The 14,061-nt window shown below is 41.0% G+C and overlaps 2 protein-coding genes across 4 annotated transcripts in view; one reads left to right on the forward strand and one right to left on the reverse strand.

Moving 5' to 3' along the window:
• POLK (DNA polymerase kappa) overlaps positions 1 to 10,287 on the reverse strand; it is a 62,497-nt gene extending 52,210 nt beyond the window's left edge. The window contains exon 1 of one of the 2 annotated variants that reach the window (XM_060009293.1): positions 10,188 to 10,287. The gene's annotated coding sequence lies outside the window, so the exon portion shown is untranslated. Of the gene's footprint in view, positions 1 to 7,024; positions 7,373 to 10,187 lie in introns of those variants that run through there. The other variant, XM_060009294.1, reaches the window with a different exon arrangement.
• A 228-nt stretch (positions 10,288 to 10,515) lies between these two features.
• Positions 10,516 to 14,061, forward strand: part of CERT1 (ceramide transporter 1) — a 129,158-nt gene continuing 125,612 nt past the window's right edge. The window contains exon 1 of one of the 2 annotated variants that reach the window (XM_060009298.2): positions 10,516 to 11,010. In XM_060009298.2, the coding sequence (XP_059865281.1) occupies positions 10,915 to 11,010 (96 nt within the window). In that variant the 5' untranslated portion in view covers positions 10,516 to 10,914. The remainder of the gene's footprint in view (positions 11,011 to 14,061) is intronic. The other variant, XM_060009297.1, reaches the window with a different exon arrangement.

Below are 14,061 nucleotides of genomic sequence, written 5' to 3' on the forward strand. Positions count from 1 at the left end.
CTCTGAACAACAGGAAACAGGACAAAAGGATAGCCTACATGCTCTTCGAAATTCTGTTTCTGAAATCAGTCTTAATGCTGAATGTTAGAACTGTCCATGAGATGTGACTTATTCCTAAGTAGCTGTATGCAGTGTATTAAGGTATCAATGAGAACCTCCCCCTCCCCCCTCAAATAAAGTTGTCCTTGGAGAGTTAAATGGTAAAAATCAACACACAAGGGAGTCTAAGATATATATGCAAACTCACCTTAAGGATCAGAGTAACAGGCAAGTCCTAGCAGTATGAACATAATATAATAATAATAATTGATGTCAATAAAACAAAGTCTTCCAATCCAAATGGAGTGTGGGTAGTTAGAAACAGAACAAAGAAAAAGAAAGTAAGCAAGGTAAATATTGGCAATGCCTAGTTAAATATCCATCATCACCACAGGGATAACCTAACTTAGTGCTACTAATCATTTAGAATCATAATTGAGGAAAAAAATATGAGACTGGGATATAGTAAAAGGACATTAAGCCTATATTTGAAACCAAGATATGAGGAGCAGTCACAGGGCTGGGGAAAATGGTGAGAATTTTCGGGGCTCTTGAGCTAGTGAGGTGGGAAAAAGGATCGAAGTAAGAATTAAGAATGGGCATAACATAATTTTCACTATTCCTATAAGTCAATTACAACAGGATGGAAAGCATGTTATGAAGCTTCTATTACAGCTTTTACTTCTTCTAGCTTCTCACTATTTCTCACCTACTCCCTCCTCTGCTTTTCCCATCACTACTGCCAATGACTGCTACAGTAGAGGAAGAACAGAAAAGGAAGAAAAATAGTAACAGACAATAGTAATGCACAACACATATAAACAACAGTAATGCAGGGGAAGGGGAAGAATGAGGAAAAAAAAATAGTACCAGCATATATAGGAAGGAGAGAAATTCTGCAGCTGTCTGGCTGTGGGGACCATTCATACATAAAGAATGCACATAAACTGGTCAGATTAACTACAAGGCTCCTTTTACTCAACTAGATTTTATGATCGGCTTTTGGTATTTTTCTCAGCAACCGGAAAATTTGTTCAACTATTTTAAAAACTTGACAGATCCTTTAATTAAGTTAATTCATAGACTGGTACACTTGGGTTACTTACACTGGATATGAATATACCTGTAAACATCTAAGTCTAAGAGAAAATCACTAATTTGGGAGATAGGCAGGCCAGATGTTGACTATTGACAGGTAAAATGCAATCATTTTTTTGCACCAACTCAAAAGTTTAAGATACATAGGGGAGCAATGCCCTCAATATTCCTACATTCACTTTACAGGTTTGTATACGACCTCCTTATTTGAATACACTCACAAAGATATCACAAAAGAATTCTGTATAATGTCATAAAAGATGAATACATGCAAGTTTCTTGTAGCCCCTAATATTTCTGAAACTGGTGCTTACATTATCAGAAATGGACATAGATGCATTCACATTTTACATAAATGAATATCCACTTTGATATACTTATGTAAATATCATTTTACAAATGCATATAACACCACAACAATTGGGATATACATAGTAATAAAAAGACTGGTTATACTAATGCCATTTATTAACTTAGCATTTATTTAATACACAACCAAAGCCATACGGTGATTAAGGATGAAGCCCTAGGATTCACCCAGGGACTGTCTGCTTGCTCACTCTGAACTCAGGGAGAATCACCATAGTGGCAGAAACTACACGATTCTTTAATAGGCCTGACAGGAACACTAAGCCTAACAGGCTAATATGATTGATTAATAGTCAAAACAGGAAAAGGAAAAAAAAAGCATTCAAAAGGGCAAGTAGTACAGGCTAAACTGGAAAAAGGCTTGCAGAGGAGCTCTTAAATCTTTTAAACTTCTGAACTTCATTTAGGGGACATGCTGAATGTCACACACAGAGTTATAAGCCGTAAAAAGATCTACCAATTTATAATATTTCTAATGTGACAAGACTCATTAAACAGTTTACATGATAACTTGGTGGAAAGAGATCAGCAAACGAGGACAATCCTTTTTTCTTTAAAATTCCAAATAACCATTGTCTTCACTAAAAAGACCTGGAGCAGGTGGCCTACAGAGATCCAGTAGAAGTAGGATTAGATAACACGATTAGAGAACAGGATTTATCACTGTCAGGTAGTAGGAGTAAAAGTTACCTGCTTTTAACTTACAAAATACTATAGTTACATGTATACCTTTCTTATCTTGTTTTCTGTTCTAATCTCCTTGAATGCAGACCCCCACAACCCTCGCTCTTTTTTTTATCTGTCACTATTTTAAAACTACCCACGGGGCTTCCCTGGTGGCGCAGTGGTTAAGAATCCACCTGCCAATGCAGGGGACACGCGTTAGAGCCCTGGTCCGGGAAGATCCCACATGCCGCGGAGCAACTAAGCCCGTGCGCCACAGCTACTGAGCCTGCGCTCTAGATCCCGCGAGCCACAACCACTGAAGCCCACGCACCTAGAGCGCATGCTCCGCAACAAGAGAAGCCACCGCAATGAGAAGCCTGTGCACCGCAACGAAGAGTAGCCCCTGCTCGACGCAACTAGAGAAAGCCCACGTGCAGCAACAAAGACCCAACGCAGCCAAAAATAAATAAATTTATAACAACAACAAAAACTACCCACAGTAGTCAGCATAATATCCTGCATATTAGATGCTTGTTGAATTAAATTATTAACTGAAAGATAAGGTAAAATACATTAATTATATTGACTGCCTTCTATGTGCTGAGCACTACTCTGGGGACTAAAATTAGAAAAAAAGTGGATAAAAATTTTAAACTCATGTTTTAGTGGAACAAAATAATATATGCAGTCTAATACTGCACATATTAACCATTTATCATGTGCTAGTCTGTGCTTATGCCTTTGAAAAGAATTAATATCTGTGTGGTGCTTGACAATGAGATTTTCACATATGTTACATAATTCTTTCTCCTCAGAATGCCCCTTTTCTTACCACTACAGTTAGAATATAATGCAAATTATATATACTAGATATGCCTATTGTTTCCAGTTGGCCTCCCACTCCCAACAAACCACAGAAGAAGTAGACTTACATTCCACACTTTTGGGAAGAGCTGAGTAGAGCACTGGCTGGCCAACTACCTATTTCTTTTAAGAATCTGAACTGAGAGACATTGAGAGAGCTCTGAAACTGACAGGTAGTTAAAACAAGTTGGACAACATGCAAGATGAAGAGACAAATAAACTGAGATTGAGAACACAAGAACATAGAGATGAAAGATATCATGAAGTCCCAGAGATGAATAGAAAAACACCAAATCCTCATTTTCCAAGTATTGAAATACGTGTACGAGGCCCAGCTGAGGATTCAGAGATCTCTACAATAACATCTCTTATTTGAGCTACCCCAAACATATTTCTGATTCCTTTAGTCAAAGAGCCTTGATAAGATCAATAATAGTATAATATCCAACTGGTCAACCAAAATAAACACCGATAAAAGTATTCCAATGTGGTTCATTCTGAAATTGTAACCTCCTACCATTATCTCCTTCCAATAGCTTGCTCAAATGCTATCCTACCACCATCCTTTGTCTTCAAGTATTGGGGCAGGGTGGGGTGGTGGGAGGGCGGGGAGGAAGGACTCAGACACACTACTGGGCAGCGTAAACTAATGCAAACTTTTTCGAGGACAATTTGATAGTCTCCCACTGTAAAATATTCTCTGTTTGAGCAGCCCACTATTGGGAATTTACCCCCCAAAAAGAGCTAGACAAGTGCACAAAAATAAAGTTAAACTAGTGTTTCTTTATAGCGTTTTTGTAATAGCAAAACATGAAAAATGTTGATTGCCCATCAAAAAAGGAATTCTATGCAGTCATTAAAACAAACGCTACGGGGCTTCCCTGGTGGCGCAGTGGTTGAGAGTCCGCCTGCCGATGCAGGGGACACGGGTTCGTGCCCCGGTCCGGGAAGATCCCACATGCCGCGGAGCGGCTGGGCCCGTGAGCCATGGCCACTGAGCCTGCGCGTCTGGAGCCTGTGCTCCGCGACGGGAGAGGCCACAACAGTGAGAGGCCCGCGTACCGCAACAACAACAACAACAAAAAAAAGGCTACGAAATAGATGTTCACAATATACTGTTAAATTAAAAATGCAATTTGTACAATGGTAGAGTGTCCCCCCCATCACACACACAGACCTTCCTTGACTTATGATGGGGTTATGTCCCAATAAACCCATCATAAGCTGAAAATACCTTTAGGTAGGAAAAGTATTTAATACATCTACTGAACATCATAGCTTAGCCTAGCCCACCTTAAATGTACTCAGAACACTTACAATAGCCTATAGTTGGGCAAAATTATCCAATACAAACCCTATTTTATAATAAAATGTTAAATAGCTCATGCAATTTACTGAGTACTGTACTGAAAGCGAAAAGCAGAACATGTAATTTACTGAGTACTGTACTGAAAGCGAAAAGTATATGGGTACAGAATGGTTGTTAAGCCCTCATGATCATGTGGCTTGCTTCCACTGCCCAGCATCACAAGAGAGTATCATGTCACATGTTGCTAGCCTGAGAAAAGATCAAATTTCAAAATTCAAAGTATGGTTTCTATTGAATGTGTGTTGCTTTTGCACTATCATAAAGTCGAAAAATACTAAATTGAATCATTTTAAGTAGGGGACTGTCTCTATATGTTTATATTCTAAAAATTACAAATAGTGCTCTTAGGGGGGAAAAAAGAAGGGGGAATGCTTAAAAAACCAAGTACAGTCCTCCCTCAGTATCCACAAGGGATTGGTTACAGGACCCCCTGCGGATACCAAAATCCATGAATACTCAGGACCTCTATGTAAAATAGTGCAGTATTTGCCTATAACTTATGCATAGCCTCCTGTATACTTTAAATCATCTCTAGGCTACTTATAACACCTAATACAATGTAAATGCTGTGTAAATAGTTGCTGGTGGGCAGGAAATTCGACTTTTGCTTTTTGGAGCTTTCTAGAATTTTTTTTTTTTTCTGGATATTTTTGACCTAAGGTTGGTTGAATCCGAGTATGCAGAACCCATAGATAGGGAAGGCCGACTGTACCATATTTCACTGCTTCAAGAACACACATTTTTTTCATTTAAAAAATCGGGATGCTTCATATAATCCTTGTCAGTGAGACAGCAGTTGTGACATAACTGTCATTACGTATGTATCAAAATGTGAAGGATAGGGGTCAGCAGCTTGGGGAAAATAACTCTGAAGACAATGATGGGGCCTTTTAAAGAAATCCTGTAATCATCAATTCTCTTGATGGTAAAGAGGAAAATGTATGGAAAAACAGGGACATTAACAACTCTAAGTTGAAAATTAATTTAGAACACTGTGTGTAAAGAGATTAATCTTTAATTTATATCATTTATAATTACCATTTCTTCTCACAAGTGATACATATACACATGCACAAACATACTCACATGATATATTTTTTTCATACAAAATGGTACAAAGAGAAAAATTCAAGTGGTCCATAATTTCACCACCCAGATTATTATTCAAGAGATTAAAATAGGGCAAAAAAATCAGTTGTTTTATTCATATGCTGTATTTTGTTCACTTGTACTTTTGTTTTTAGACTGTTGCTACTCATAGATCATTACCTCTATTTCATAGATTAGTATCTCTAAGTTTTCAAAATCAAGTTTCTTATGTAAATCCCCAGTTTTTAACTAGTTATGTTTCAGCTGGGAACAGTATTATAAAGATTACAAAGAACAGTTAAATTCCCAGGTTAGCTAAAAAGGCCTATTTAACTCCAAATGCATCTTTACCATAATAAATACTGTGAGAATACAGAACCTATAAGCTCTGTTATGGACTAAATTGTGTTCCCCTCAAATTCATATTTTGAGGACCTAACTCCCAATGGGACTGTATATGGAGACAGGGCCTATAAGGAGATATTTAAGGTTAAGTGAGGCCATAATGGTAGGGCCCTAATCCAATAGGGCTGGTGTTCTTATTAGAAGAGGAAGAGGGACCACAGCCACCCAGACTGTGGTATTTTGTTATGGCAGGCTAAGATACTAACGAAGGCTTTTTATAGCATCATTTAAAAACATTAGACAATGTCTTCAATTTCAACTTGGGACATCCTCTCCTACTACAGTTCTAGCATCAAGAAGAAATATTCCCGGGAATTCCCCGGTGGTCAAGTGGTTAGGACTCCATGCTTTCACAGCTAAGGACCCAGATTCCATCTCTGGTCAGGGAACTAGGATCCAACAATCCGTGCATCGCAGCCGGGGTGGGAGTCGGGGGGAGGCGCGACTGGTATTCCCTTCCATGCCTCTACCTGTTGATCAGTAAAATTGCAAGATTCTCACTTCCAGCACCTCTGGGTTTTTGGCTTCTGTGTCATTGCAGTGAGAGAGTGAGGTAGGGATGAAGGCTTTGGGATTGGTGTTTTGTGGAGAGAAAAGGTGGGAGAATGAGGTGAAGTGGAAGATGGGGAGAAAGAAGAGGAACTGAAGAACTCTAGTGGGATGAGAATGAACGCTGCAATCAGGATAGTTGGGCTCAAACCGCAACTATGCTCTTTACTGCTGTATGACCTTTGGAAAGTTACTTAACTTCTCTGGGTTCAGTTTCTTCATGTGAAATATTAGAAATAGAAATAATAGAAATAGGATAGCAATAATAAATTCTTCATTGGGGTTAAATAAGACAGCATAGACGTAAGCAGTGGGTAAATGAAATGCGCAAAATCATTAGCCGAATTAAGAGCATAGTTGCTCTGATATACTCATCTACAGGATATGTTATTTATTTACACAATTCTTCCCACTTTTAGAGGTATTCTGAAGCAAAGAAAAGAATATGATCTTTAAAATCAGATCTGTGTTCAAATCCTAAGTCCAACACTTAGTACCTATTTGGCACTGGATAAGTTACTTAGCAGCACTGAGCTTCAGATTCATTATCCTTAGAATGAGCCCAACAATGCTCACCTTATGTGGTTTATAGGGAATAAGTTAGATCAGATATGTAAAGTGCCTGACGGAGGCTAAGAGTTAATACTGTAAGGATGTCATTTTCTTCATAAAATAAGTGCATTCTTAATCCAAATTCCAACAGAGTGTTTCATGTAATTTGACAAGGTGTTCTAAAATTCATCTGGAAGAGAAGATATACAAAAATATCCATATGAAAAAGAACATCAGGAGAGTTTTGGTATTATATACGAAAATAGTATAAAGTTAAATAATTAAAACAGTATGGTATTAGCACAGGTATAGACAAGTAGATCAATGAAAAAGAATGGAGTCCAGAAACAGACCTAGATATATGTAGATTTTGTGTATCATATAAATATAAGCATAAGAATAGGCTATTAAATAAAATGTTGGGCCAAGTGGCTGTCCTTAAAAAACAATTCCTACCTTATTCCATACGCAAAAATAAATCCCAGGTGGATTCAAGTTTTAAGAGTTAAAAAAAAAACTACTAAAAGAGAAAATATGGAATATTTACAGGAAGGTTGGGGAAGGTTCTAAGTTAGCGAGAAAACTGAGAAGCTGTCACTCTCACCATAAAGAGAAAGCTCATGTATTTTACTACTGTATTGCAATTTCTTCCCATTAGCAAAAATGAAGTGAATCCCAACCTCTAATGTGGTATTCTGAACAATATACAAAAATCCTTCTGTACTTAAAAACATTTTTAAATAGTCTTGTAAGTATAGAGAAACAATGTGGCAATAGCTTTTATTTATTTATTTAGGCCATGCCATGGGGCATGCAGGATCTTAGTTCCCCCCCACCCCAGGGATCGAAACCATGCCCCCTTCAGTGGAAGCGTGGAGTCTTAACCGCTGGACTGCCAGGGAAGTCCCACAAAAACATTTTTTAAAAGACAATTTCGCTCATATTAATTTTAAATACAATGAAACAACTTCCTACTGATTAAGTGGGTACTGTAGTCATATTAGTGTTGGTGGTTACAGCCACACAACTTACAAATGCATAAGGGATTTCCCTGGTGGTCCAGTGGTTAAGAATCCACCTTCCAATGCAGGGGACGTGGGTTCGATCCCTGGTCCGGGAACTAAGATCCCACATGCCACAGGGCAACTAACCCCTTGTGCCGCAACTATTGAGCCCGTGCGCCACAATGAAGAGCCTGTGTTGCGCAACTAAGACCCGATGCAGCCAAAAAATTAAATAAATAAAAAAATATTTTTTTAAAAAAAGAAATGCATAAAATACAATAGAAAGTTCCATTTAAAAATAAATATAGGGACTTCCCTGGTGGCTCAGCGGTTAAGAATCTGCCTGCCAGTGCAGTGGACACGGGTTCGATCCCTGGTCCGGGAAGATCCCACATGCCGCGGAGCAACTAACCCTGTGCCCCACAACTACTGAAGCCCGCGCGCTCGAGGGCCCGTGTGCCGCAATTACTGAGCTTGCGTGCTGCAACTACTGAAGCCTGCATGCCTAGAGCCCATGTTCCGCAACAAGGGAAGCCACCACAATAAGCCCGCGCACCATAACGAAGAGTAGCCCCCGCTCACTGCAACTAGAGAAAGCCTGCTCACAGAAACGAAGACCCAACGCAGCCAAAACAATTTTTAAAATAAAACAAAAATAAATATATACTATGCTTCCATGATTCTAAATTGCATTATGAAGTGGAGTTCTCAACAATTCACAATCATTTCCTTGAGATTAATGACATTTTAAAACCTAGAGCTCAAAAGAATCAGAAAAAGGACGTCAACTATATTAGGTAATCGGAAGGCAAAGCAAAATTTAATTGCTACAATATTTGATATTCTAAAGGTATAATTTACTAATTCAATAAAGAGGAAAAATATGCTAAGTGGGTTTTTTTTTGAATGACAAAATTTGGATTATGTTTTAATTAACATGTTGACAAAGTATTTTCAAAAGCTTTATCTCAAGGTTTTATTCATCTGAATGGCTTTCAACTATGCATTGTCACTTGATTTCATAATGGAAAAATGATTTGTAACTGATTTACAACAGATCCAGCATTTTCAAGTGTAAATCTAGGAAAATGAAAGATTCATAGGTACTTCTCAGAGACACTTTCCATCATTCCTTTTTTTTCCTGAAGATCCCAGTTAAGTTGACCTCTTTGGCTACCAGAGCTATTTCCGGCCACTGTGCCTTTACCCCTAGACTCAAAATTTCACTTCTATTCTCCTGTCACCTGCAGTAAGCAGGTATTCTTTCTAAGGTTTAATAAGTAATTTTAGTGTTGGCAATTATTAGGAAATTGACGAGATGGAGAAGTAGCAAACAGGATGAAAGAACTGAAGCTACAAAGTTATAGCTCTCCCCATAAAAGTTATCCTTGTAATGTATGCAAAGAGACTAAACAATATTTGTTAGATCTTCTATTCGTCTTTCCACTAATTCAATTCTAGTCTTAAAGCAAAGCCAGCCTCCTATTGCCTAATCCCTTATTACTTAATAAGATCAGTGCACTTTGGTTTTTGTTATACATGACAGTTTCTATTCCAACTCCTCCTATGTTTCAGAGGAAGGCAGGTCAGTAGAGATTGTTGTTAACTTGGGTGTCAGGAAAACACTCATTTACAACTAAGAGAAAACTCCAGGCTCTCATCTCACATTCTTATTTTACTTTAACAACTCTTCAAATTCATTTATTCTCTGACATCTTTAAAATTACTTTCCACATAAAAACTCTGTAAATCTAACAACGAAAAGCTCTTGCTCTGGTGAGAAGGGACTAAATGCTTCCTTCTAAACAGGGAAACGTCGTGTGAAGTCTAACTTCTAAAGAGCGAGATGGAAGACTTCGAAATTCGCAGAGGTGGTTTGACGGAAAGAAACGCCCTTGTTATTAGAGAGGTCGCAAACCCCTGGCCCCCGGTTGAAGCGGAAGCGCCCGGTACACTTCTGTCCGGGCAAGCGGCAAGATGCTCCCGGGCTTTCGGGAAGCCGCCATGGAGGGCAAGCCCGGGCATCCTCAGCAGAGTTATCTCACGTCCGGGCCCACAAGCCCGGCATAAGTTCGTCATAAACACATTAGGCTGAGATAGAAGCGCGGCCGAGGGGACGGGTCACGCAACTGTCAAACGAAGCCCACCCACCCCTTGCTCGTCCCCAAGGCGGCAAAACTTACCAACGCGACTCTCCCTCCAGTTGCCTCAGGACCGCGACTACAACTCCCAGGAGGCTGCGCGGCGTACGGAGCAGCGTCCTTCCCAGAATGCAGCACAGTGGCGTCTCCATCCCTCCTTCTCCTTTCTCCGCTCCTCCTACTTTTCTACCCGGCGTCACCCGGGAGGGCAGGAGGTAGGTTGCGGGAGGGTACTCCGAGCCTCGGCGTGTGGCGTCAGACGTTGGGAGGAGGACGGGGCGGGGAGCTGGGGGAGAATGGGAGGACGAAGGGGAGGGGAGAGGGGAGGGGAGGGTAAATAGTGGGCCAGGCAGGAAGATGGCGGCGGTAGCGGAGGTGTGAGTGGACTTGGGTCTCTGCAGCTAGATTTTCTTTTCCCCTCTTCCTCCTCTTTTCGTTTACCCCGAGGTTGGCATCGAGGGGGCTGAGTTCGGGTGGCAGCGCCGGGCAGAGCGCAGGGGTCACGGCGACGGCGACGACGGCGGCGGCGGCGGCTGACGGCTGGAAGGGCAGGCTTCCTTCGCCACTCGTCCTCCTTCCCCGGTCCGCTCGGTGTCAGGCGCGGCGGCGGCGCGGCGGGCGCACTTCGTCCCTCCTCCAGCTCCCTCCTGCTCCCGAGCGGGCACTCCTTCCTTCGCCATCCTCCGACGCTTCACCCCGGGGACTGGGCGCCTCCGCCGGCGCAGCTCAGGGAGCGGGGGCCGGTCTCCTGCTCGGCTGTCGCGCCTCCATGTCGGATAACCAGAGCTGGAACTCGTCGGGCTCGGAGGAGGATCCGGAGACGGAGTCCGGGCCGCCTGTGGAGCGCTGCGGGGTCCTCAGCAAGGTGAGCAACCCGCGGGGCCGAAGACCCCTTGCCCAGACTCACCTGCGGCGAGGCGAGCCGCTGAGGGCATGGGGTGGGGCTGGGCGCGAGGCACAGACTCTGCCGGGGCGGGGGCTGCGGAATGTGCCGGGGTGTGGGCCCGAGTACTGCGGCACGAGTGCCCGGGCCAGGGTTGGGTGGGGGTGGGGGCAGAAGGGGACTGTCTTCCTCGCCTGCTCTGGGGCTCGGCGGCCTGGGACCGGGAAAGTCCTGTCCCAACCCCGGATCCTGTTTGGGAGCGGGATGCGCACCGTGACTTGGGACCCCGAGCGACAGCTGTCCGGGTATAGCAATTTGGGTTGGGCAACAGCGGTACCCGAAGGACTGGGCATGGGAACCGTGCACCTCAGACCTCTCAAACGAGATTAGTCCGGGAGATGCCAAGTAGAATAGGGTTGAGGGGTTTCTGCAGACCCTGCTTTTGAGACAGAAGCCGTAGCAACTCGGCTTGGTGCTGAAATCTGAGGTGATAAACTATGCCAGGCTAGATGTAGTGAAAGATCTCAATGAGAGGAGGAGTTTTGTACTTTTCCCCTTACTCTTTACCCCAGTTCAGAGAAGAGCTATTGAATAGTCAGGTGATAGGTACAAGAAATATTCACAGTAACTTGAAACTTGTCAGAATGGAGACAGACCTTTAGTCCAGGAAGAAGAGCATTATTTAATAGTAAAATATTCTTACAGTCAGTGGGCCAGAGTAAGGAAAAGACATCTTAATTTTACTAAATTTTTTAAAACCACTTTTCCAAAATTTTTGCAAAGCAGATAGTCATTTGTAGAGTTTGAAAGCTAATTAATTGAAATGGATGAAGCCCTTTTTAAGAGAGAAGGTGGGTGATCTTTTTTTTGGTAGTACATAGTTTGGGGTTTGTTGGGGTTTTTTTTATTTTTCTTTTTTTTTTTTTTAACGTTTTTGCTATGAGAAGATCCACATTGTCTTTTTTACTTCCTTCTCTCTTCCTGTTAAACTTTTAGAAATGGCTGGAGCTAGCAGTTAACTTGGAGAGGGGGAGCAAGGTCCAGTCTCTCATCAGGCTGGTCATAAGACCCTAGATCATGTGCAGCCACTGGCTATTAAGAAATCACCCTGCTTCCAGTATACATACTTTGGCTAAGCATTGGGATGTTGTTTGTGGAATTGTTTCATACTAGCTTTTACATTGTCTTTAGAAGGCTGAGAAAGGACCTAAGAAAGGCATAAGTATGTCAGAACTAAGGCTTGCGAGTGTTAACTTTAATTTGCATACAGAAAAATTATGGTGTGTGTTGATACTGTGATCATTATTGGAATTTCAGTGAAAAGTTTTCAGTAAAGTGAAGCTCCCTAGGGTTTCTTTGGATTAAATGTATTGTGTAATTTAAGAATCTATATTGAACATGTTGTGCAATAGGTATACATTTCTCTTTGGAACTGTTATGAAATGGGCTCTTTGCTTCTCAGTGATTCAGGTAATTTCACCCCTTTTTTCTCATTAAATGAGAAGCAGACTTCCAAATTAGTATTGTGGAGTGTTAGGTATTTTACAAAACAAGCCGTACTTTTGAACTATTGATCATCACTTTGGGGGGGACAGGAGGATCGTAGTGATTGGTGGAGTCACCAATGCTCTGAGTATGTACTATATATGAGTATCTGAGTATCACTTGCGCAGAGCAGTGTAGTAAGTGTATACTTTATGACAAAAAAATGGAAGACTATCTTCTTGATATCTAAGTGTATAGAAATGTAGTATTTGACCACTTCTTTGGTTCATAAATAACTTCATTGTTGCTGCATACATAGAATCAACTTAGTTTGGGAGTTCTTGTTAACAGCTATGAAGGAAATTTCCCTGAAATTTAACAATTTATGGTTACATATGTTTTCTTGGAAGCTTTTTAATCAATAATATTTTTTATTGAATGAATGCTTTTAAATTTAAAGTACATATATATTTTCAGCCTTTGTATTCACCTGGTAATTTTAAACAAAATTAGAACTCAGCCTCTGTTCTTTTCCTTCTGCTTAGTAATGTAGTTAAGTCCAAATACTAATTTGTTTTGTCCCCCCACTCCTCCCCCCACCAAATGGAGTGAGTTTGGAATGGTGGTGGTGGAGTAAACTTGTACACCAGCCCAAAGGTTTTTTTTTTTATATAGATATATTTTCTACAGACTTCCTTCTTAGGCACATAAGTTCCAAAAATACTGAATAGACAATAATTCTAGGTGGTTATAACAAATATCAAGATAGATTGTGGATGGGGAAAGATTCATGCCTTAGTAGGACTTGAGAGCAACTAAGCCTTGGTCAGTCTCATCCAATTCCTTCTGAATTCTCTCCATCCTTTTTATCTTATCTTTTACCTTAACGTCTTTTCCACATACCTAACTGTTGGCTGAAATTCTGTCCATGTGTAGAGTCCATCTCAACTATTCTTTTCATAAAGACTTTTCTTATTTCACCAACCATCCCAGAGCTCCTTCCCTTAAATTCCTATAGCATTTTATTAGTAACTTGCTTCTGACTCTTATTCTAAATGTATTTTTTTTCCTCTTGAATTTATGCTTGCTGGACTATTGGAGGCAGGAATGTTTGCTTCTCCTGCAGTGTCTGCATATTGCCTTGTCTCTGTTAAATGGGGAAGAGCCAGGGAATGTTACGAGGGTAGAGAAAAGGCAAAAATCTGCCTTCTAGCTGTGAATAGGAGTTAACATTTTCTGCGTAAATCCTGAAGCTTATGTAATTATTGGGTCCTCTGTAAGAAAAAAATATGAAAATATGGACACATGATTTCTAGGGCCCCTTCTGTCACCTTGGAAGGTGTCTGTTCTTGTGAGCTTCCCTGAAGGTTTCTAAGCTTCATTAGCTATGCATAGCTCTGCCTCCAACTGTGCTTGGCAGTGTTCTAAGTCTATTCTTGCTTAATGTTAAACAACTTTTAAGAGGTAGAGTTTGAGAAACAAACAAACAAACAAACAGGTAAGTAACTTGGCCACAATCACAGTTAGTAGCTTTCTGACAGGCAGTAA

Source organism: Delphinus delphis, chromosome 3, assembly GCF_949987515.2.
Source record: "Delphinus delphis chromosome 3, mDelDel1.2, whole genome shotgun sequence".
Taxonomy (NCBI): domain Eukaryota; kingdom Metazoa; phylum Chordata; class Mammalia; order Artiodactyla; family Delphinidae; genus Delphinus; species Delphinus delphis.